This window comes from Cyanistes caeruleus, chromosome 32 (assembly GCF_971803275.1).
Source record: "Cyanistes caeruleus chromosome 32, bCyaCae1.hap1.1, whole genome shotgun sequence".
NCBI classification, from domain to species: Eukaryota; Metazoa; Chordata; class Aves; order Passeriformes; family Paridae; genus Cyanistes; species Cyanistes caeruleus.
Genome location: NC_141733.1, coordinates 1,498,749 through 1,520,952, shown reverse-complemented (window position 1 = coordinate 1,520,952; position 22,204 = coordinate 1,498,749). Strand labels below are relative to the sequence as shown.

General features: G+C 68.4%; 2 protein-coding genes and 1 non-coding gene across 12 annotated transcripts; 1 reads left to right on the top strand and 2 right to left on the bottom strand.

Moving 5' to 3' along the window:
• Positions 1-779: 779 nt before the first annotated feature.
• TRNAS-CGA (transfer RNA serine (anticodon CGA)) lies at positions 780-861 on the bottom strand. The gene has a single exon. It is a non-coding gene; the product is annotated as a tRNA-Ser (tRNA).
• Positions 862-2,019: 1,158 nt separating this feature from the next.
• SMARCC2 (SWI/SNF related BAF chromatin remodeling complex subunit C2) lies at positions 2,020-17,379 on the top strand. 9 transcript variants are annotated; one of them, XM_086870214.1, is made up of 29 exons: positions 2,154-2,323; positions 2,461-2,580; positions 5,470-5,555; positions 5,852-5,933; positions 6,030-6,122; positions 6,218-6,287; positions 7,017-7,086; positions 7,172-7,247; positions 7,331-7,462; positions 7,545-7,660; positions 7,754-7,878; positions 7,969-8,028; positions 8,108-8,145; positions 8,358-8,488; positions 8,586-8,657; positions 8,739-8,852; positions 10,065-10,218; positions 10,341-10,433; positions 10,662-10,784; positions 10,861-10,923; positions 11,643-11,901; positions 13,222-13,383; positions 13,490-13,554; positions 13,629-13,758; positions 13,836-14,002; positions 14,083-14,217; positions 14,298-14,610; positions 16,388-16,768; positions 16,913-17,379. In XM_086870214.1, exons 1-29 carry the CDS (start codon positions 2,213-2,215, stop codon positions 16,987-16,989), a joined length of 3,618 nt encoding a protein of 1,205 aa, XP_086726340.1. In that variant the 5' UTR covers positions 2,154-2,212; the 3' UTR covers positions 16,990-17,379. The 9 variants fall into 9 exon arrangements, with proteins under 9 accessions (XP_086726343.1, XP_086726341.1, XP_086726340.1 ...); XM_086870213.1 differs by having other exon boundaries at positions 10,659-10,784; XM_086870218.1 differs by having other exon boundaries at positions 2,156-2,323; positions 10,659-10,784; positions 16,388-16,498.
• A 64-nt stretch (positions 17,380-17,443) lies between these two features.
• On the bottom strand, positions 17,444-21,687 carry MYL6 (myosin light chain 6). 2 transcript variants are annotated; one of them, XM_086870381.1, is made up of 7 exons: positions 21,590-21,687; positions 21,279-21,306; positions 19,827-19,970; positions 19,569-19,742; positions 18,298-18,375; positions 18,144-18,182; positions 17,444-17,647 (listed from the first exon to the last, which is right to left on the bottom strand). In XM_086870381.1, exons 1-6 carry the CDS (start codon positions 21,590-21,592, stop codon positions 18,154-18,156), a joined length of 456 nt encoding a protein of 151 aa, XP_086726507.1. In that variant the 5' UTR covers positions 21,593-21,687; the 3' UTR covers positions 17,444-17,647; positions 18,144-18,153. The 2 variants fall into 2 exon arrangements, with proteins under 2 accessions (XP_086726507.1, XP_086726506.1); XM_086870380.1 differs by lacking the exon at positions 18,144-18,182.
• Between the last annotated feature and the right edge of the window lie 517 nt (positions 21,688-22,204).

The following is a 22,204-nucleotide window of genomic DNA, read 5'->3' as shown; positions in this document are numbered from 1 at the left end:
CCAAAAAGATCCAGGATCAGGAAGGGGGGTCCCTGCTGCTCCCACCCCAAAAAGATCCAGGATCAGGAAGGGGGGGTCCCTGCTGTTCCCACCCCAAAAAGATCCAGGATCAGAGAGGGGGTCCCTGCTGCTCCCACCCCAAAAACAACCGGTACCAGGGCTGGGGGGTCCCTGCTGTTTGCACCCCAAAAAGATCCGGGATCAGAGAGGGGGGGTCCCTGCTGCTCCCACCCCAAAAACAACCGGTACCGGGGCTGGGGGGTCCCTGCTGCTCCCACCCCAAAAACAACCGGTACCAGGGCTGGGGGGTCCCTGCTCTTCCCACCCCAAAAAGATCCGGGATCAGAGGGGGTGTCCCTGCTGTTTGCACCCCAAAAAGATCTGGGGTCAGAGGGGGGGTCCCTGCTGCTCCCACCCCAAAAAGATCCGGTACCGGGGCTGGGGGGTCCCCGCTGTTCCCACCCCAAAAATATCCGGGATCAGAGAGGGGGTCCCTGCTGTTCCCACCCCTTAAAGAGCCGGTACCGGGGCTGGGGGGATCCGTGATGCTCCCGCCGTTAAAGGAGCCGCTACCGGAGGCTGAGGGTGTGTCCTCCCCGCTGTTCCCGCCGTTAAAAGAGCCGGTTCCTTCCGGCGGGAGGCTCCGTGATGTTCCCGCCGTTAAAAGAGCCGGTACCGGAGGAGCAGGGTGTATTTAACCGGTACCGGAGGAGCAAGGGCGTGCCCGCCGGTACCGGGAGAGCTCGGCGTGTGTTCCCCACCAGCAAAAGTGAGCGTGGCGTCACGGACAGGATTCGAACCTGTGCGGGGAAACCCCATTGGATTTCGAGTCCAACGCCTTAACCACTCGGCCACCGTGACTCTCGCGCCTCCGTCCGCCGCGCTCCGCATAGACCGGGCCCCGCCGCCGCCGCTCCCGGCCCCGCCCTGACCGGGGCTCGGTGCCCGGTGTTTGGTGCTCGGTGCCCGGTGTTTGGTGCCCGGTACTCGGTGCCCGGTGCTCGGTGCCTGGTGCTCGGTGCCCGGTGTTTGGTGCCCGGTGCTCAGTGCCCGGCGTTTGGTGCCCGGTGCTCGGTGCCTGGTGCCCGGTGTCCGGCGTTTGGTGCTCGGTGCCCGGTGCTCGGTGTTTGGTGCCCGGTGCTCGGTGCCCGGTGCCCGGCGTTTGGTGCCCGGTGCTCGGTGCCCGGTGCTCGGTGTTTGGTGCCCGGTACTCGGTGCCCGGTGCCGCTCCGGGGCTCCCGCCGGGACTCATCCCTCTCCACCCGCTTCCCCTATCCCAGGCTGCTCCAAAACACTGCCAGGGATGGGGAAATCCACTCCAACCCCTCACAGGGAGGAATTTTCTTCCCAATATCCCATCCCAACCCAATCTCCTTCCATTTGAACCCATTTCTCCCTGTCTTGCTTCTCTTGTCACACTTGCGGGCGGCGGGGCCGGGAACGGCGCCCGGGGGCAGCGGGGCCAACAACGGGCGGTGGAGCGGGGGCCCGGGGCCGGGAACGGGAACGGCGCCCGGGGCCGGGAGTAGAGCCCGGGGCCGGGAACAGCGCCCGGGGCCGGGAGTAGAGCCCGGGGCCGGGAACGGCGCTCGGGGCCGGGAACAGCGCCCGGGGCCGGGAACGGGAACGGCGCCCGGGGCCGGGAGCAGCGCCCGGGGCCGGGAACAGCGCCCGGGGCCGGGAGTAGAGCCCGGGGCCGGGAACGGCGCCCGGGGGACAGCGGGACCAGCGGGAACGGGACCAGCAGGAGGCGGTGGCGGGCGCGGCGGGACCGGCGGCGGGCGGTAGAACGAGGGCCGGCGGGGCCGGGAACAACGATCGGGCTCGGGAGCAACGATCGGGCCCGGGAACAACGATCGGGCCCGGGAACAACGATCGGGGGCGGCGGTGCGGGAGCGGGAACAGCGGCCGGCACCGGCAGCACCGGGCGGGAGCGGCGGAGGCGGCAGTGCGGGAGCGGCACCGGCAGGGGGCGGCAGGGGGGGCGGCGGGAGCGGCAGTGCGGGAACGGGAGAGCACCGAGAGGGGCGGCGGGGCCGTAACAGCGAGCGGGGCCGGTGCGAGCGGCGAGGACAGCGGGGACAGCGGGGACAGCGGGGACAGCGGGGACAGCGAGCGGAGGCGGCGGCGGCGGGAGCGGCAGTGGCGGCGCGGGGCCGGCAGGGGGCGGCAGTGGCGGGCGGAGGCGGCGGCGCGGCCCGGCCCGCTCAAGATGGCGGTGCGGAAGAAGGACGGCGGCCCCAACGTCAAGTACTACGAGGCCTCGGACACCGTCAGCCAGTTCGACAACGTGCGGCTCTGGCTCGGCAAGAACTACAAGAAGGTAGGTCCGCGGAACGGCGGGGCCGCCGCCGCCCCCCGCCCCGCCGGGCCCGGCCTGTCACGGCGCCGCCGCCGCCATCGCGCCCCCCCCCTCCCCTCAGCGGCCCCGGCGGCCGCGCTGAGCCCCCGGCCCCGCAGTACATCCAGGCCGAGCCCCCCACCAACAAGTCGCTGTCGAGCCTGGTGGTGCAGCTGCTGCAGTTCCAGGAGGAGGTGTTCGGGAAGCACGTCAGCAACGCGCCCCTCACCAAGCTGCCGGTGAGAGCCGCGGGGGGACGCGGGGACGCGGCGGCCGGGCCCCGGCGGGGCGGGAGGGGGACACGCGGGGAGCCGGGGACAAGGCTCAGAGCAGGGCCGGTGCCCCGGGGGAGCGGGGATGGACCTTCGTGGGCCGGGGGTGAGCTGGGGAAGAGCCCCGGAGAACGGGGGGACAAAGCCCAGACTGGGGAGAGCACCTCAAAGACGTGGGGACAGCACCCCACAGAGCTGGGGACATGGCCCTGATGGGCAGGGACAGCCCCACAGAGCTGGGGACATGGCCCTGATGAACAGGGACAGCCCCACAGAGCTGGGGACATGGCCCTGATGGGCAAGAACAGCCCCACAGAGCTGGGGCCATGGCCCTGATGAACAGGGACAGCCCCACAGAGCTGGGGACATGGCCCTGAGGGACAGGGACAGCCCCACAGAGCTGGGGACATGGCCCTGAGGGACAGGGACAGCCCCACAGAGCTGGGGACATGGCCCTGATGGGCAGGGACAGCCCCACAGAGCTGGGGACATGGCCCTGATGAACAGGGACAGCCCCACAGAGCTGGGGACATGGCCCTGATGGGCAGGGACAGCCCCACAGAGCTGGGGACATGGCCCTGAGGGACAGGGACAGCCCCACAGAGCTGGGGACATGGCCCTGATGAACAGGGACAGCCCCACAGAGCTGGGGACATGGCCCTGAGGGACAGGGACAGCCCCACAGAGCTGGGGACATGGCTCTGATGATGACAAGGCTCTGAGCAGGGATGGTGCCCCAAAGGTGCAGGAATGGCCCTGGAGATCCAGGCAGGAGCAGAGAAGCTGAGCCCCAAAGCCCTGATTGGGGACAGCACCCCAAGATCCAGGGACAGAGCCCCAGTGATTTGGGGACATGGCCCTGATCACCCTGCTGAGCTGGGACAGTGCCCTAAAGGCCTGGGGACAGACCCTGCTGACCCACAGGCAGTGCCCCAAAATCCTGGGGACAAATATGAGCGGGAAGGAGGCCCCAGAGCCCCCCAAGAAAGCCCCAAAGAACAGGGGACAAAGCCCTGAGCGGGGACAGCACCCCAATACCCAGGGACAGAATCCAAGTCCTTGGGAACAGCCCCCCAGTACTTGGGGACAGCGCCCAGGGACAGGGCCCCAGTGAGGTGGGGACAAGGCCTGGATGGGGACAGCATCCCAAATGTGCAGAGGCAGCACCCCAAACCTTGGGGCAGAGCCCCATGGGAAAGGGGACAAGGACAATAATGACCAGGGACAAGGTCCTGAGCAGGTACGGTGCCCCAGAGACAGGGGGACAGCCCTGGGGACATGTCCCCAATGTCCCCAAAGACCTGGGGACAAAGCTCCGAGCAGGGGCAGCACCCCAATACCTGGGGACAGCCCCAGAGAACTGGGGACACGACCCCGAGCAGGGCCAGCAGGACATGGCACTGGTGACACCGTTCAGCATTCGGGTGACTCGGGGACAGCAGCTGACCATGGACAGCAGCCAGTGGCAGTGCCCTGCTCGGGGACATGCCCTGGCGTGCTGGGGACAGCAGGAACTGTCCCCAAGGCACAGGGGACAGCGTCCCCACACAGGGGGACACTGCCACAGGGACCCCAGGACAGCCCCCCGAAAGGAGCTGGGGACAGTGTCCCCATGCAGGGACAGGTCCCCAGCTTGGGGACAGCACTGTGGGGACTCCATCCCAGCTTGGGGACAGCCCAAGGAGGTGGCACCTGGCAGAGGGGATGGCACCCCAGTGAGGGGGTGTCACCCTGACAGGGAATGTCACCCCAACAAGGGGATGGCACCCCAGTGAGGGGGTGTCACCCTGACAGGGGAATGTCACCCCAACAAGGGGATGGCACCCAGAGATGGGAGTGACATCCTGGCAAGGGGGTGACACCCACACCTGGGCACAGGGACCCTGACAAGGGGGTGGCACCTGATGGTGGGGTGGCACCCAGAGATGGGGATGGGACAGCTGGACAAGGGGATGTCACCCCGGGAGGGGATGGCACCCTGATGAGGGGGTGTGGCCTCAGTAAGTGGATGTCACCCTGACAAGGGAATGTCATCCAGACAGGGGGATGTCACCTGAACACAGGGATGCCACCCCAACAAAGGGATGGCACCCTATGAGGGGTGTCACCCTGGCATGGGGATGGCACCTAAGCATGGGATGTCACCCAGACATGGGGATGTCACCCAGACATGGGGATGTCACCTAAACACAGGGATGCCACCCCAACAAAGGGATGGCACCCTATGAGGGGTGTCACCCTGGCATGGGGATGTCACCCTGGTATCAGGACATCACCCAGACACGGGGATGTCACCCTGGCATTGGGATGTCACCCAGACATGGGGATGTCACCCAGAAACAGGGATGTCACCCAGACATGGGGATGTCACCCTGGTATCAGGACATCACCCAGACATGGGGATGTCACCCTGGCATTGGGATGTCACACAGACATGGGGATGTCACCCAGACACAGGGATGTCACCCAGACATGGGGATGTCACCCTGGCATTGGGATGTCACACAGACATGGGGATGTCACCCAGACATGGGGATGTCACCCTGGCATTGGGATGTCACACAGACATGGGGATGTCACCCAGACATGGGGATGTCACCCAGAAACAGGGATGTCACCCAGACATGGGGATGTCACCCTGGCATTGGGATGTCACACAGACATGGGGATGTCACCCAGACACAGGGATGTCACCCAGACACGGGGATGTCACCCTGGCATTGGGATGTCACCCAGACATGGGGATGTCACCCAGACACGGGGATGTCACCCAGACAAGGGGATGTCACCCCGAGGAGGAGATGTCACCCCCCCAGCGCGCTGTCCCTGTCCCCCTGACCCCCTCTCCCATTGCAGATCAAATGCTTCCTGGATTTCAAGGCGGGGGGAGCCCTGTGCCACATCCTGGCAGCCGCCTATAAATTCAAGAGCGACCAAGGATGGTGAGCACCCACCTGCACCCATCGGGGGTCCTGGGGGGTTCCTGGGGGGACAGGGGTGGGGGTCCCCTCCGTGGGGACACCCCGGGGTGGCCTCGGCCGGGGGTGCCCGGGGTGGGGCGGTTGTGGCGCCGTCACCCCCAGAGCAAACAGGCGCTGGGACGTGTCCCCCCGTGTCACTGTGGGGACCCTGCTGGGGTCCAGGCACGTGGCCCACCTCCCCTCCCCGCAAATTTCGGGTGCTGACGAGGAGACCCGAGCTGTGGCTTTCATGAGAGTCGCTCTTTTCTTCCAATAAGGCGGCGTTTCGATTTCCAGAATCCCTCGCGCATGGACCGCAACGTGGAGATGTTCATGACCATCGAGAAATCCCTGGTGCAGGTAAGAGCCCACGGGCCTGACCCCCCCCGGGACCCCCACCCTGTGCCCCCCACCCTGCTCAGCTCACAGCAGCTCTGTCTCCTCCTCCCTCCCCAGAACAACTGCCTGGCTCGGCCCAACATCTTCCTGCACCAGGAGATCGAGCCCAAGCTGCTGGGGAAGCTCAAGGACATCGTCAAGAGGCACCAGGTGGGTGGCAGTGCCGGGCTGGGGGGGCTCGGGGGGGGCTCATCCCAGCCCTCACCCCGCTATTTAGCCCTGGGATCGTCCCCCGGCTGTCACAGGGCACCGTGACCGAGGACAAGAGCAACGCGTCCCACATCGTCTGCCCCGTGCCCGGGAACCTGGAGGAAGGTGGGTGCGGGAGGGGAGTTTGGGGGGCTCTGGGGGGCTCTGGGGGGCTCCAGAGGAAGGTGGGTGCGGGAGGGGAGTTTGGGGGGCACTGGGGGGCTCACGGGGGGCTCCAGAGGAAGGTGGGTGTGGGAGGGGAGTTTGGGGGGCTCACAGGGGGCTCTGGGGGCTCCAGAGGAAGGTGGGTGCAGGAGGGGAGTCTGGGGGCTCTGGGGGGGCCCCAGAGGAAGGTGGGTGCAGGAGGGGAGTTTGGGGGGCTCACAGGGGGCTCTGGGGGGCTCCAGAGGAAGATGGGTGCGGGAGGGGAGTTTGGGGGGCTCTGGGGGGGCCCCAGAGGAAGGTGGGTGCGGGAGGGGAGTTTGGGGGGCTCTGGGGGGCTCTGGGGGGCTCCAGAGGAAGATGGGTGCGGGAGGGGAGTTTGGGGGGCTCTGGGGGGGCTCCAGAGGTAGGTGGGTGCAGGAGGGGAGTTTGGGGGGCTCCAGAGGAAGGTGGGTGCAGGAGGGGAGTCTGGGGGGCTCTGGGGGGGCTCCAGAGGAAGGTGGGTGCAGGAGGGGAGTCTGGGGGGCTCACAGGGGGCTCTGGGAGCTCCAGAGGAAGGTGGGTGCAGGAGGGGAGTTGAGGGGGGCTCATGGGGAGTTTCTGGGGGGGCCCCAGAGGAAGGTGGGTGCAGGAGGGGAGTTTGGGGGGCCGGAGGATGCCGAGGATCCCTGCTCAGCCCCATGTGCCCCACAGAGGAGTGGGTCCGGCCCGTCATGAAGCGTGACAAGCAGGTGCTGCTGCACTGGGGGTACTACCCCGACAGGTGAGGGGGGGATGAAGATTTTGGGGACCACCCCCTGTCCCCCCAAATCGCTGTGGGTGCCACTCTGACCCGATCCTCTCCCCAGCTATGACACCTGGATCCCGGCCAGCGAGATCGAGGCGTCCGTGGAGGATCCCCCGACACCGGAGAAGCCCCGGAAGGTACCGGGGGGGAACCCCCCAGGCTTGGGGGGCAGCTGGAGCCCCCCTCCCTGGGCTGAGCCAGCCACCCCCCTGCCCGGCAGGTCCACGCCAAGTGGATCCTGGACACGGACACCTTCAACGAGTGGATGAACGAGGAGGACTACGAGGTGACGGACGAGAAGAGCCCCGTCACCCGCAGGAAGAAGATCTCGGCCAAGACCCTGACGGATGAGGTCAGAGCGAGCTCAGAGCCCCTCGGGGAGGGGTCCTGGGGGGTCTCACCCTGCTCAGCAGGACCCCCACGGTGCCCCCCAGGTGAACAGCCCCGACTCGGACCGGCGGGACAAGAAGGGGGGCAACTACAAGAAGAGGAAGCGCTCGCCCTCCCCCTCGCCCACCCCCGAGGCCAAGAAGAAGAATGCGAAGAAGGGGTGAGCTGGGGGGGATTTGGGGGGGTCTGGGGGTGTGGGGATTCAGCCCTGGGGGTCTGTGGTGACTGGGGGGGTGTCTCTCCCCCTCGGCAGACCCTCCACCCCCTACAACAAATCCAAGCGTGGGCACCGCGAGGAGGAGCAGGAGGACCTGACCAAGGACATGGACGAGCCCTCGCCCGTCCCCAACGTGGAGGAGGTCACCCTGCCCAAAACGGGTCGGTGTGGGGGGCAGCAGCCCCTCCCTGGGCTCCCCAGCAGTTGTGGGAGGGGTCCCCAGGGTGCTCAGCACCCCTTTCCCCCCACAGTCAACACCAAGAAGGACTCGGAGTCAGCGCCCGTCAAGGGGGGCACCATGACAGACCTGGGTGAGTGTGAGGAGCCCCAGCAGAGCCCCAGGACCCCCGGGCTGGCAGTGCCCAAACCCACCCCTGTCCTCCCTTCCAGATGAGCAGGAAGATGAGAGCATGGAGACGGCCGGCAAGGTGAGGAAGGCGTTCCCAGCGCTGCTCGGGGATCTCCCGCTTCTCTCTCAGTCCTCCTCCCTCTTTTGGGTCCAAAAACTCTCTTTTCTGCCCTTCCCCTCACCCCTGGGGCTGCAGCCGGGGCCCTCGGTCTCATCCCGCTGTGGGTGAGGATGATGAAGGGCGCTGAAGGGGGGGTCCCTTTGCCCATGGGGTGCTGCTGTGTGGGGCAGGACGAGGAGGAGAACGGCACGGGCAGCAAAGGGGAGCAGGCCAAGAACCCCGACCTGCACGAGGACAACGTGACGGAGCAGACCCACCACATCATCATCCCCAGCTACGCCGCCTGGTTCGACTACAACAGGTACAGCCGGCACGGCCGGGGGCTCCCGAGCCGCCCTTCATCAGCTGAGGATGAGGAGGCTGCTCCCGGAGCCCTCCCCGAGCCTCTCCTCCCGCAGCGTCCACGCCATCGAGCGCCGCGCCCTGCCCGAGTTCTTCAACGGCAAAAACAAATCCAAGACCCCCGAGATGTGAGGCCAAACCCCCCACCCCGTCCCCGCCTGCCCCCCGGGGCCGTGCCCGGCGCTGAGCCCACCCCGTGCCCCCCACAGATACCTGGCCTACCGGAACTTCATGATCGACACGTACCGGCTGAACCCGCAGGAGTACCTGACCTCCACGGCCTGCCGGCGCAACCTGGCCGGCGACGTCTGTGCCATCATGCGGTGGGTCCGGCCGGGGGCTGGCCACGGGCTGGGCACCCCGGGGCTGCCGGGGGCCTGGGGTGGGTGGGGGTCAGGGGTTGGTGTGGTACCCTGGGGCTGCCGGGGGTCTGGGGTGGGTGGGGGTCAGGGGTTGGTGTGGTACCCCAATCCCACAGGGTCTGGGGTGGGTGGGGGTCAGGGGTTGGTGTGGTACCCCGGGGCTGCCAGGGGTCTGGGGTGGGTGGGGGTTAGGGGTTGGTGTGGCACCCCAATCCCACAGGGTCTGGGGTGGGTGGGAGTTTGGGGTTGGTGTGGCATCCCGGGTCTGCTGGGGGTCTGGGGTGGGTGGGGGTCAGGGGTTGGTGTGGCACCCCAATCCCACAGGGTCTGGGGTGGGTGGGAGTTTGGGGTTGGTGTGGTACCCCGGGGCTGCCGGGGGTCTGGGGTGGGTGGGGGTCAGGGGTTGGTGTGGTACCCCAATCCCACAGGGTCTGGGGTGGGTGGGGGTTAGGGGTTGGCACCCCGGGGCTGCCAGAGGTCTGGTGCTGGTCATGGTTAGGAGTTGGTGTGGCACCCCAATCCTGCTGCTTGTGGTTAGGGGTTGGTGTGGTACCCCCACAGGGGTACCACAGGGGGCTGGTGCTGGCAAGGCTGTGGTTCAGCACCTCAGTGCTGGTGGTGATGGTCAGTGTGGCACCCCAGGGCTGGTGGGTGGTCAGTGTGGCACCCCAGGGCTGGTGGGTGGTCAGTGTGGCACCCAGGGCTGGTGGGTGGTCAGTGTGGCACCCCAGGGCTGGTGGGTGGTCAGTGTGGCACCCAGGGCTGGTGGGTGGTCAGTGTGGCACCCCAGGGCTGGTGGGTGGTCAGTGTGGCACCCAGGGCTGGCAGGGATCTGCTGCCAGTGGCACTGGGGGGGTTCCACAGGGTGGTCAGTTGGCACCCTGGCATGGATGAGTGTCCAGTTCCATGGGTCATGGTGGTCAGTTGGCACTGCTGTCTGTCCAGTTCCGTGGGACACAGTGGTCAGTTGGCATTGCTGTCTGTCCAGTTCCGTGGGACACAGTGGTCAGTTGGCACTGCTGTCTGTCCAGTTCCATGGGACACAGTGGTCAGCTGGCACCCTGGCACTGCCAGCTGTCCAGTTCCGTGGGACACAGTGGTCAGCTGGCACCCTGGCACTGTTGGCATTGCTGTCTGTCCATCTCCACGGGCTCTGACCGCGGCTCTCCACAGGGTCCACGCCTTCCTGGAGCAGTGGGGCCTCATCAACTACCAGGTGGACGCCGAGAGCCGGCCCACCCCCATGGGCCCCCCGCCCACCTCTCACTTCCACGTGCTGGCCGACACCCCCTCGGGGCTGGTGCCGCTGCAGCCCAAGACGCCCCAGGTGGGTGCCGGGGACCCCTCCCAGCCGCGACCCCCCCCTGCCGCCCCCCGGTCCCCCCGGCGGGGGCCGGGCGCGGGGTGGGGCGGGGGGTGGGCGATGCACAGCTTCGATCCGTGCCTCAGGGCCGGCAGAGCGACGGCGACGCCAAGACGGGCCGCAAGAGCAAAGAGATGGAGGAGCTGGTCAGCGAGACGGTGAAGGGGAAGCCGGAGCTGGTAGGCGGCTCCTTGGGGTCCGTGCCCCCCGCCGCTGGCCGAGGAAGGCTCCTTCCCTCCTCCCCCTCGCATGCCGCCCCGCCCCGGGGAGCAGGGACGCGCGGGGGAGCGCCGTGATGGGGACACCGTGACACGAAGGCTTCTCCGGGATCAGCGGGGAGGAGGGACACGCCGATGTCCTGCCCCGCCGCCCCCCGGCCCAGCGCGTCCCCCTCTCCCCACCAGCAGCAGCCCAGCTCGGCCTCGCAGCAGATGCTCAGCTTCCCGGAGAAGGGCAAGGAGAAGCCGGCGGACATGCAGAACTTCGGGCTCCGCACCGACATGTACACCAAGAAGAACGTCCCGTCCAAGGTGGGCACCCCCCGGCCCCCCGGGCCCAGCCCCGGACCCCCGCCTGCCGCCGCTCACCCCCCGTGTCACCCCACAGAGCAAAGCTGCCGCCAGCGCCACGCGGGAGTGGACGGAGCAGGAGACGCTGCTGCTGCTGGAGGTGCCTGGGGACCGAGGGGATGTGGGGATGTGGGGGACAGGGGATGTGGGGACAGGGGACGTGGGGACAGGGGATGTGGGGACGGGGGATGTGGGGATGGGGGATGTGGGGACCGGAGACATGGGGACGTGGGGACAGGGGATGTGGGGACAGGGGACCAAGGGGACCAGGGGGATGTGGGACAGGAGACATGGGGATGTGGGGGACAGGGGACGTGGGGACAGGGGATGTGGGGATGGGGGATGTGGGGACCAAGGGGACATGGGGATGTGGGACAGGGGATGTGGGGACCAAGGGGACATGGGGATGTGGGACAAGGGATGTGGGGACCAAGGGGATGTGGGGACCAAGGGGACATGGGGATGGCATGTGGGGACAGGAAATGTGGGGATGTGGGGACAGGGGACATGGGGGCCCCAAGGGACATGGGGACAGGAGATGTGCAGACAGGGGACGTGGGGATATGGGGACAGGGGACATGGGACAGGGGATGTGGGGACAGGGGACGTGGGGACAGGAGACATGGAACAGGGGACATTAGACAGGGGACGTGGGGGTCCCAGGGGATGTGGGGACAGGGGATGTGGGGATGTGGGGATGGGATGTGGGGACAGGGGATGTGGGGATGTGATGTGGGGACAGGGGACGTGGGGACATGGGACAGGAGACATGGGGACAGGGCTACCAGACCCCGCTGACCCCTCTCCCGCGCCCCACAGGCCCTGGAGATGTACAAGGACGACTGGAACAAGGTGTCGGAGCACGTGGGCAGCCGGACGCAGGACGAGTGCATCCTGCACTTCCTGCGCCTGCCCATCGAGGATCCCTACCTGGAGGACTCGGAGGCCTCGCTGGGACCCCTGGCCTACCAGCCCATCCCCTTCAGCCAGTCGGGCAACCCCGTCATGAGCACCGTGGCCTTCCTGGCCTCCGTGGTGGATCCGCGCGTGGCCTCGGCCGCGGCCAAATCGGCTCTGGGTAACGCGGAGTGGGCAGGGGCTGGGGGGATGGAGGGGATGGAGGGGATGGGGAGATGGGGGGGATGGAGGGGATGGGGGGGATGGAGGGGATGGAGGGGATGGAGGGGATGGGGGGATGGGGGGATGGGGGGGATGGAGGGGATGGAGGGGATGGAGGGGATGGAGGGGATGGGGGGATGGGGGGATGGGGGGGATGGAGGGGATGGAGGGGATGGAGGGGCTGGGGAGATGGGGGGGATGGAGGGGATGGAGGGGATGGGGGGGATGGAGGGGATGGAGGGGATGGGGGGATGGGGGGATGGGGGGGATGGAGGGGATGGGGGGGATGGAGGGGATGGAGGGGATGGGGAGATGGGGAGATGGGGAGTGGGCAGGGGCTGGGGGGATGGAGGGGCTGGGGGGATGGAGGGGATGGGGGGAGGGGGGGGATGGAGGGGATGGAGGGGATGGGGAGATGGGGGGATGGAGGGGCTGGGGGGGATGGAGGGGCTGGGGGGGATGGAGGGGATGGGGGGATGGAGGGATGGGGGGGATGGGGGGGATGGAGGGGCTGGGGGGGATGGGGGGATGGAGGGGATGGAGGGGCTGGGGGGGATGGGGGGATGGAGGGGATGGAGGGGATGGAGGAGATGGGGAGATGGAGGGGATGGGGGGGATGGGGGGGGTGGAGGGGATGGGGGGATGGGGAGAGGGACAGGGACTGTGAGGAGTCTGCAGGGAGAGGGATGGATCCTGTGGGGAAGATGGGATGAGCCCTATAGGGAGATGGGAAGACTTCAGCTGGGAGAGGGCTGAGTCCTATAGGATATCCTACAGGGAAATGGGATCAGTCCCATGGGATGAGGAATGTGGGGAGAGGGATGGGTCCTATAGGATATCCTACAGAAAAATGGGATCAGTCCTATGGGATATAGGATGAGGAATGTGGGGAGAGGGATGGGTCCTATAGGATATCCTACAGAAAAATGGGATCAGTCCCATGGGATATGGGATGAGGAATGTGGGGAGAGGGATGGGTCCTATAGGATGTCCTGCAGGGACCTGAGCTGAGGCTCTTGGGGAGAGGGATGAGGAACATGGGGAGACAACCAGGTCCTGGTGGACATCCCTCTGGGGCCACGGAACAACTCCCGTGGGGAGGGGCTGAGCCCTCCAGAACATTCCATAGCCAGGCAGGACAGTCCTGCGGGGAGCCAGGACGAGCCGGAGGGGCCGGGCTGAGCCCCAGGCGGGATGTGCGGGGCTGGGGGACGCGGGGCCGGCTCCCAGGGGTCCCGGGCTTCCCTCCGGGGGTCCCGCTGAGGAATTCTGCCCGCAGAGGAATTCTCCAAGATGAAGGAGGAGGTGCCCACGGCGCTGGTGGAGGCCCACGTGCGCAAGGTGGAGGAGGCGGCCAAGGTGACGGGCAAGGCCGACCCGGCCTTCGGGCTGGAGAGCAGCGGCATCGCCGGCACCACCTCGGACGAGCCCGAGCGCATCGGTCAGCGCGGCCGGGGGGTCCTGGGGGGTCCTGGGGGGTCCTGGGGGGTCCTGGGGGGTCCCGGGGGGGGTGACACCGCGGTCTGAGGCCGGGCTTGTGTCCCCAGAGGAGAGCGGGGCGGAGGAGGCGCGGGCAGAGGCGCAGCCGGCCGAGGAGAAGAAGGAGGCGAAGGTAAAAGGGGTCTGGGGGTCTGGGGGGGCAGACGGGGCAGGATTCGGGTGCCCACGGGGCCGGTCCTTCCCCAGGAGCCCCGGGATGGCACCGCCGAGGAGGAGGCCAAGGAGAAACCCGGGGAGACCCCCAAGAAGGAGGAGGAGAAGGGGAAGGAGGTGGAGGGAGAGAAGGAGCCCGACAAGGGTGACGGTGACAGCGCAGGTGAGCGGGGAGCCGGCGGGGCCGGGGGGACACCGAGCCCCCCCTGGAGCTGCTGACACGGCCCCACCTGGCCACAGGTGAGCCCGAGAAGGACAAGGAGGTGAAAGAGGGGCCGGACGAGGTGCCCAAGGAGCCCCCGGAGCCCGAGGCCGAGCGCAAGGCCAAGGTGGAGCGGGACATCGGCGAGGGGAACCTGTCCACGGCCGCCGCCGCCGCGCTGGCCGCCGCCGCCGTGAAGGCCAAGGTGAGCCCTGGGCTCCGGGGGAGGCGGGAGGGGAACGCTCCAGGTGTGAACTCTGACCCCTCCTCATCCTGCCCCGGCAGCACCTGGCGGCCGTGGAGGAGCGCAAGATCAAGTCCCTGGTGGCGCTGCTGGTGGAGACGCAGATGAAGAAGCTGGAGATCAAACTGCGGCACTTCGAGGAGCTGGAGACCATCATGGACCGCGAGCGCGAGGCCGTGAGTGCCCGGCCGGGGTGGTGGCCGCTCGTCCCCGTCCCTCCCTGCCCCGCTGACCCCTGCCCTGTCCCCCTCCCCAGCTGGAATACCAGCGGCAGCAGCTGCTGGCCGACCGCCAGGCGTTCCACATGGAGCAGCTCAAGTACGCGGAGATGCGCGCCCGGCAGCAGCACTTCCAGCACCTGCAGCAGCAGCAGCAGCAGCAGCAGCCCCCGCTGCCCCCGGGGGCTCAGCCCCTGCCCGCCGCCGCCGCCCCCCTGGCCCCCGCCGCCCACCCGCTGGCCGCTCCGCCCGCCCCGGCCATGGTGGGCCCGGCCGAGCCCGTGGGGCAGCCCCTGCCCGGGGCGCCCCCGCCGCAGCCGCCGCCACCGGGAGCCCCGGCCGTCCCGCACGGTCAGTCGGGGATCCGGGGGTGGCTGGGGGGCTCAGCGCTGGGGGCTCAGCATTGGGGGCTCAGCACGGGGGGGCTCAGCATTGGGGGCTCAGCACTGGGGGGCTCAGCATTGGGGGGCTCAGCACTGGGGGGCTCAGCACGGGGGGCTCAGCACTGGGGGCTCAGCACTGGGGGGCTCAGTGCTGGGGGGCTCAGCACGGGGGGCTCAGCGCTGGGGGGCTCAGCACGGGGGGCTCAGCATTGGGGGGCTCAGCATTGGGGGCTCAGAACTGGGGGGCTCAGCCTGGGGGTCTCAGTGCTTGCTGGTGCTCTCCAAAGGGGGTTTTTGGGGGTGGGGGGCTCGCTGATGCTCGGGTCGGTGCGCAGGGTTGGGGGTTGATGGGGTGAGGGGGGGTCTCAGTGGGGGGGTCTCACTGGCACTGTCCCTGCAGCCCCAGTGCTGGGGGGTTTGGGTGGGGGTCTCGGTGCTGGGGTCTCACTGGCACTGTCCCTGCAGCCCCAGTGCTGGGGGGTTTGGGTGGGGGTCTCGGTGCTGGGGTCTCACTGGTACCGTCCCTGCAGCCCCGGTGCTGGGGGGTTTGGGTGGGGGTCTCTCCAGTCGGGTTTTGAGGGGGGGGTGCTCCCTGACACCCCCTGCAACCCCAGCGTTGAGTGGTGGGTGGGTGAGGGTGGGGGTCGCACAGTGGGGTCTCAGTGCTGCTCTCCCTGGTGCTCAGGGCTGAGCCCGGGGGTCTCAGGGGTGCTCTGGGGGGTGGGTGGATAAGGGTGGGGGTCTCAGGGGTGCTTTGGGGGGTGGGTGGATAAGGGTGGGGGTCTTGGGGGTGCTCCAAGGGGTGGCTGGGTGAGCCCAGGGGGGTCTCAGGGGTGCTCTGAGGAGCAGATGGATAAGGGTGGGGGTCTCAGGGGTGCTCCAGGGGGTGTCTGGGTGAGCTCAGGGGTCTCAGAGGTGCTCTGATGGGTGGGTGGATAAGGGTGGGGGTCTCAGGGGTGCTCTGGAGGTGGTTGGGTGAGCTCGGGGGGTCCCAGAGGTGCTCTGGGGGGTGTCTGGGTGAGCCCGGGGGTGTTCCAGGGAGGAGATGGGTAAGGGTGGGGGTCTCAGGGATGCTCTGGAGGTGTCTGGGTGAGCCCGGGGGGTCCCAGAGGTGCTCCAGGAGGTGTCTGGGTGAACCCGGGGGTCTCAGGGATGCTCCGGGGGGTGTCTGGGTGAGCCCGGGGGGTCCCAGAGATGCTCTGGAGGTGTCTGGGTGAGCTCGGGGGGGTCCCAGAGATGCTCTGGGGGGTGTCTGGGTGAGCCCGGGGGTCTCAGGGATGCTTTGGGGGGTGTCTGGGTTAGCCCGGGGGGGTCCCAGGGATGCTCTGGAGGTGTCTGGGTGAGCCCGGGGGTCCCAGAGATGCTCTGGAGGTGTCTGGGTGAGCCCGGGGGGTCCCAGGGATGCTCCAGGAGGTGTCTGGGTGAGCCCGGGGGTCTCAGGGGTGCTCTGATGGGTGGGTGGATAAGGGTGGGGGTCTCAGGGATGCTCCAGGAGGTGTCTGGGTGAGCCCGGGGATCCCAGAGATGCTCTGGGGGTGTCTGGGTGAGCCCGGGGGTCTCAGGGATGCTCCAGGAGGTGTCTGGGTTAGCCCGGGGGGGGTCCCAGGGATGCTCCAGGAGGTGTCTGTGTGAGCCCGGGGGTCTCAGGGGTGCCCAGGGAGCAGATGGATAAGGGTGGGGGTCCCAGGGATGCTCCGGGGGGTGTCTGGGTGAGCCCGGGGGTCTCACGGCCGCTCTCCCCGCAGCCCCGGCACCATTCCCCGGGCAGCAGCCGCCGCCCTCGCAGAGCCTGGCGGGGACCCTCGGCGGCGGCAGCAGCAGCGGCAGCAGCAGCAGCGGCCACCCCGCCGTGCCCGGTAATGCCACCGCGGCCCTGCCCTTCGGCTTGCCCGCGCCCCCCGTGGCCCCGAGCATGGCTAACCCCCCGTGCGACCCCTGCCCCTCTAACCCGGCCCCCCTCCCGCTGCATGGGGCCCTGGCCAGCAGCATGCCGGGGGTGGGGGGGCTGCCCCCCAACTGCCAGCCGGCCCCGCCGCCGCTGCCGGGGGGCTCGGCCGCCGCGCACAGCCCCGCCATCGTGGCCGCCGTGCAGGGAAGCCTCCTTCCCAACCCCGGGCTCCTCGCAGGTGAGAAATTCCGGGGCTGTCGGGTGGGATTCCGCGTGTGGAGGGCGGGGAAGGGGCGATGCTCTCCCGAGCTCCCCCCACCCCCGCTTTGACCCCCTGCCCCCACCCCCCACGGGGTTTTTTTTTTGTGTTTTCTCCCCGCAGACCAAGGTCCCCCCCTGCCGCCGGACCCCATCGTGCCCACCCCCAGCACGGCCACCCCCGTGCCCCCCACGCAGTGAGCCCCGGGCCGGGACCCCCCCGGACACCGCAGCCCCCCCGGCCCCCAAAGGCGCCTCCCAGGACCCCTCCCCACCTTCCCCGCCCTCCCCCAGCCCCAGCTTTGGTATTTTTTTATGATTGTCCCGGATTTTATTTAAGTGTTGGTCTCCCGGGGGGGCCGGGCCCCTGCTCCCCCCGGTTATTTATGAGACAACTCCGATCCCACCTGGCACATGGGCATTTCCCCCCCCTCCAAAAACCCCCTCTCCACCCCCCCTCCCTCCTCATCCTCATCCTCATCCTCATCATCCTCATCCCTTTTTTAGTTTTTGTTTTGGTTTTTTTTTTCCCCTTTCTTTTTTTAAAAAACCAATAAAAATAAAAATTCCAAGTCCCCGGGGCGGGAAGAAGCGGCCTGGTGGTGCTGGGTCTGTCTGGGGGAGGGGGTCACACACACACACGGGGGGCTCTGGGGACCATTCCCAGATTTTATTGGATGCTGTGGAGCAATAATTTAGCCGGTGGGGCTGAGGGTTGGGGGTCTTGGGGGGGCCGTGGTGGGAGAAACGAGGGGAAAAGGCACAAAATTGAGTGAGGAGGGGACGGAAGATGCGAGGGGTGGGGGGCACAGAATGATGGGGAGGGGTCTTCAGCCGCTCAGCACCATCCGGACCAGCTCTGTGGAGAGAAAAGAGAGAGGGGTGGGGGGTGAGGAGGGCTCTGCCGGCGCCCCCCACCCCAAAAATCCCGGAGAGAGGAAGGAAAACCAAAAAGTCAAAAGGGCTGAAGAGCGCAGGGAGGACCCGGCAGCCCCGCGGGCAGAGGGTGGGGGGCTCCTGCAGCCCCCTCCCCAAAAAGGGGGGGCTCCATGCAGAGGGGCATGCGGGGCTTGGGGGGGGCTGCACCAAGGGGCGAGAGCGCAAACCAGGAAAACCAAGAAAAACCAAGAAAAACCAAGAAAATCAGGAAAAACCAGGAAAAAACAGGCAGCCTTTTTTTTTTTTCTGCATTTTTTTTTTTTAAATATTTAAAAAAAAAAAAGACGTCAGGGCGAGAGAAAAAAAAAATAAAAAAAGGGAGAAAAAAAAAAAAGGAAGGAATGGTTAAAAAATAAATAAAAAATCAAAAAAAAAGGACTGGAAATAACTGAGGAGGGGGCGGGGGGAGGCGTTACCCCTGCGGCGTCACCCTGACAAGATGTGTCGCACAAAGGCTGGGGGGAAGGAACGAGACATGATGGTCAGGGAGGGAGTGGGGGCTGCGGGTCACCCCCCCCGGGACCCCCCCGGGACCCCCCCCGGGACCCCCCCGGGACCCCCGAGCCTCACCCTCGTAGTTGATGCAGCCGTTGCTGTCCTCGTGCCCGGCCACGAGCTGCTCCACCTCTTCCTCCGTCATCTTCTCCCCTGTGGGACACCCGAGTGTCACCCTGGGGGTCTGGGGGGGACACGCCGGGGGTCCCCCGGGGCTGCCAGGAAACCCCTGGGCTTTGGGGGGGGGTCTGAGGCCCAGATTGGAGTCACAGGGACCCCCCCAGGCAGCACCTCCGGGACCCCTCAGGACCCACATCAGCATCTCCAGGACCACCAAGACACTGGGACCCCCCCCCGGGACCCCTCAGGACCCCCATCAGCATCTCCAGGACCACCAAGACACTGGGACCCCCACCAGGGACCCCTCAGGACCCCCATCAGCATCTCCAGGACCACCAAGACACTGGGACCCCCACCAGGGACCCCTCAGGACCCCCCACCAGCCTCTCCAGGACCACCAAGACACCGGGACACCCCTGGCAGCACCCCAGGGACCCCTCATCAGGACCCCCCATCACTCAGGACCCCCCATCAGCCTCTCCAGGACCACCAAGACACTGGGACCCCCACCAGGGACCCCTCAGGACCCCCATCAGCATCTCCAGGACCACCAAGACACCGGGACACCCCCCCCAGGGACCCCTCAGGACCCCCCCACCAGCCTCTCCAGGACCACCAAGACACTGGGACCCCCACCAGGGACCCCTCAGGACCCCCACCAGCCTCTCCAGGACCACCAAGACACTGGGACCCTCCACTAGGGACCCCTCAGGACCCCACATCAACCTCTCCAGGACCACCAAGACACCAGGACCCCCCCCCAGGGACCCCTCAGGACCCCCCATCAGCATCTCCAGGACCACCAAGACACTGGGACACCCCTGGCAGCACCCCAGGGACCCCTCATCAGGACCCCCCATCACTCAGGACCCCCCCACCAGCCTCTCCAGGACCACCAAGACACTGGGACCCCCACCAGGGACCCCTCAGGACCCCCCATCAACCTCTCCAGGACCACCAAGACACCGGGACACCCCTGGCAGCACCCCAGGGACCCCTCAAGACCCCCACATCAACCTCTCCAGGACCACCAAGACACTGGGACCCCCCCCCAGGGACCCCCACAGCACCAGACCCCCCCATTTCTGTCCCTCCAGGAGCCACTGGGACCCCACACCCAAATCCCCGGGATCCCCTCCGGACCCCTCCCCGCTCCTCTCCCAGCAGGATCCGTTCCCTGCTGGAACCCCCGGGGGTTTGGGGGTGCCAGGGGGTCCGGGGCTCACCCAGGGTGACGAGGACGTGGCGGATCTCAGCCCCCATGACGGTGCCGTTGCCCTCCTTGTCGAAAACCCTCAGCCCCTCCACGTAATCCTCGAAGCATCCCTGGTCCTTGTTCTTGGCGATGGTTTGCATCATGGGCAGGAACTGCTCGAAGCTCAGCGTCTTCACGTTCATCTCTGCGCGACAGGGGCCGTGGGTGGGGGTCCCGGGGGTCCTGAGGGGGGTGAAAGGATGGGGGGATCCCCCCTAGCCCAGCTCACCGTCGCTCTTGGGGTTGCCCAGCACCTTCATGACCTCGGCGTTGGTGGGGTTCTGGCCCAGCGCCCGCATCACGTCCCCGCACTGGCTGTACAGGATCTTCCCATCGCCCGTGCGGTCAAAGAGCTGGAACGCCTCCTTGAACTCTGCCGGAGCCCCCCGGTCAGCGCGGGACCACCGGGACCCCCCCCGGGGCAGTGCCGGGACCACCGGGAACACCCCCGGGGCAGTGCCGGGACCACCGGGACCCCCCCCCGGTCAGTGCGGGAACACCGGGACCCCCCCCGGGGCAGTGCCGGGACCACCGGGACCCCCCCCCGGTCAGTGCCGGGACCACCAGGACCCCACCCAGGTCAGTGCGGGAACACCGGGAACACCGGGAACACCGGGACCACCCCTCGCGTCAGCGCGGGAACACCGGGAACACCGGGACCCCCCCCGGGGCAGGGAACACCGGGAACACCGGGACCCCCCCCGGGTCAGCGCGGGACCCCCCCCGGGTCAGTGCGGGAACACCGGGACCCCCCCCCCCCGGTCAGTGCGGGAACACCGGGACCCCCCCCGGGTCAGTGCCGGGAACACCGGGAACACCGGGACCCCCCCCCCCCGGTCAGTGCGGGAACACCGGGACCCTCCCTGCGCACCGGACCACCGGGACCCTGAACGTGCCGGGACCCCCAGGGCACCCGGACTCCGGTACAGCCGGGACCCCCCGGGACCCCCACGCCAGCACCTCCGGGACCCCCGAGACCCCCGGGTTTGTTCCTCCGGGACCCGCCGGCCCTCCCACCCCGCTGCAGCCCCGGCACGGCGGGGACCCCTCAGCCGCATCCCGGGACCCCTTCAGAGCCCCCTCTCGGCCCCGGGTCGGGTTTCCCGCCCCGGCGGGATCCGGTTCCCGGTGGATCCGGTTCCCGGCGGGATCCGGTTCCCGGCGGGATCCCGTTTCCCGGTGGATCCGGTTCCCGATGGAACCCGACACCGGCCGGGATTCAGATCGGGCCTCCGCCCTCGGGGATGCTGCCCGAGCCCGATGGGTCCCGGGGGACCGGGAGGAGCCCGGCGGGTCCCAGGGGACCGGGAGCGCTCCGGGATCGGCGGCCCCGCCCCGCAGGAATGCGCGGCCGGCGCGCGCCATGCCCATATAAGGGCAAATTGCGCAGGAGGGGCCCGAACCCCCCCGGTCCCGGTTCCCGTCCCGTTCCTCGGCCCGGTCCCGCACCCCCGAGCCGGCAGCCCCCGGCCCCGCATCCCCCATCCCCCGGTACGAACGGCCCCGCCCGGGCCGGACCTTGCCCCGGGAAAGGCCCCGCCCGAGGCCGCGCAGGAAGCGCCGGGAGCGGCGGGACCGGGAGCGGCGGGACCGGGCAGGGGGGGGTCCCTTCGCCGCCCCCGACCCCGTGGGGGCTCCGCTCCCGGTGCCCGGTGCCCGGTGCCCGGTGCCGGTGACTCACCCGCGGTCTGCTCCTCCGAGAAGTCGCACTGCGGGGAGAGCGCGGCGGTCAGCGGGCACCGGCGGCGGCACCGGCGGCGGCACCGGCATCTCCCGCGGATGGAGCGGCCGCCCGCGCTCGGTGCCCGCCCGGTGCTCCCGGTTCCCCCCGCGCCATCCCCGCCTCTCCCCGGTGCGACCCCCGCCCCGCTCCCCCCGCGCCGCCCCGCCCGCGCATCCCCCGCCCCGCCCGCGGGTTCCGCTCCCGGTGCCCGTCCCGGTGCCCGTCCCGGTGCTCGCTCCCGGTGCTCGCTCCCGGTGCCCGGTGCCCACCATGGCGGCGGCCGCTCCCGTCCGTTCCTGCGCGCTCGGGCGTCACCGCGCGGCTGCGTCACCGCGGTAATGAGCGCGTTAATTATTCATGAGGGGGCGGGGCCGGTCCGAACCACGCCCCTTTCCCGCGGGGGATGTTTTGGCTATAGATGGGCACGGAGCGGTCACCCCACCCCCCACGGGGACACCCCAGACCGGGGGGGACACCCCAACCCCACGGGGGGCATCGCTGGGGGACACCCCAGGGGACATCACGGGGGTCACCCCTGTCCGGAACCCACAGGACCCCCAAGGGACACCCCAAAGGGTCACCCCAAAGGGACACCCCCAAGGGACACCCCCAAGGGTCACCCCAAAGGGACACCCCAAAGGGTCACCCCAAAGGGACACCCCCAAGGGACACCCCAAAGGGTCACCCCAAAGGGACACCCCCAAGGGACACCCCAAAGGGACACCCCCAAGGGACACCCCCAAGGGACACCCCAAAGGGACACCCCCAAGGGACACCCCAAAGGGTCACCCCAAAGGGACACCCCCAAGGGACACCCCCAAGGGTCACCCCAAAGGGACACCCCGGAGTGGTCACTCGCTGTCCAGAACCCGCGGGCGACACCC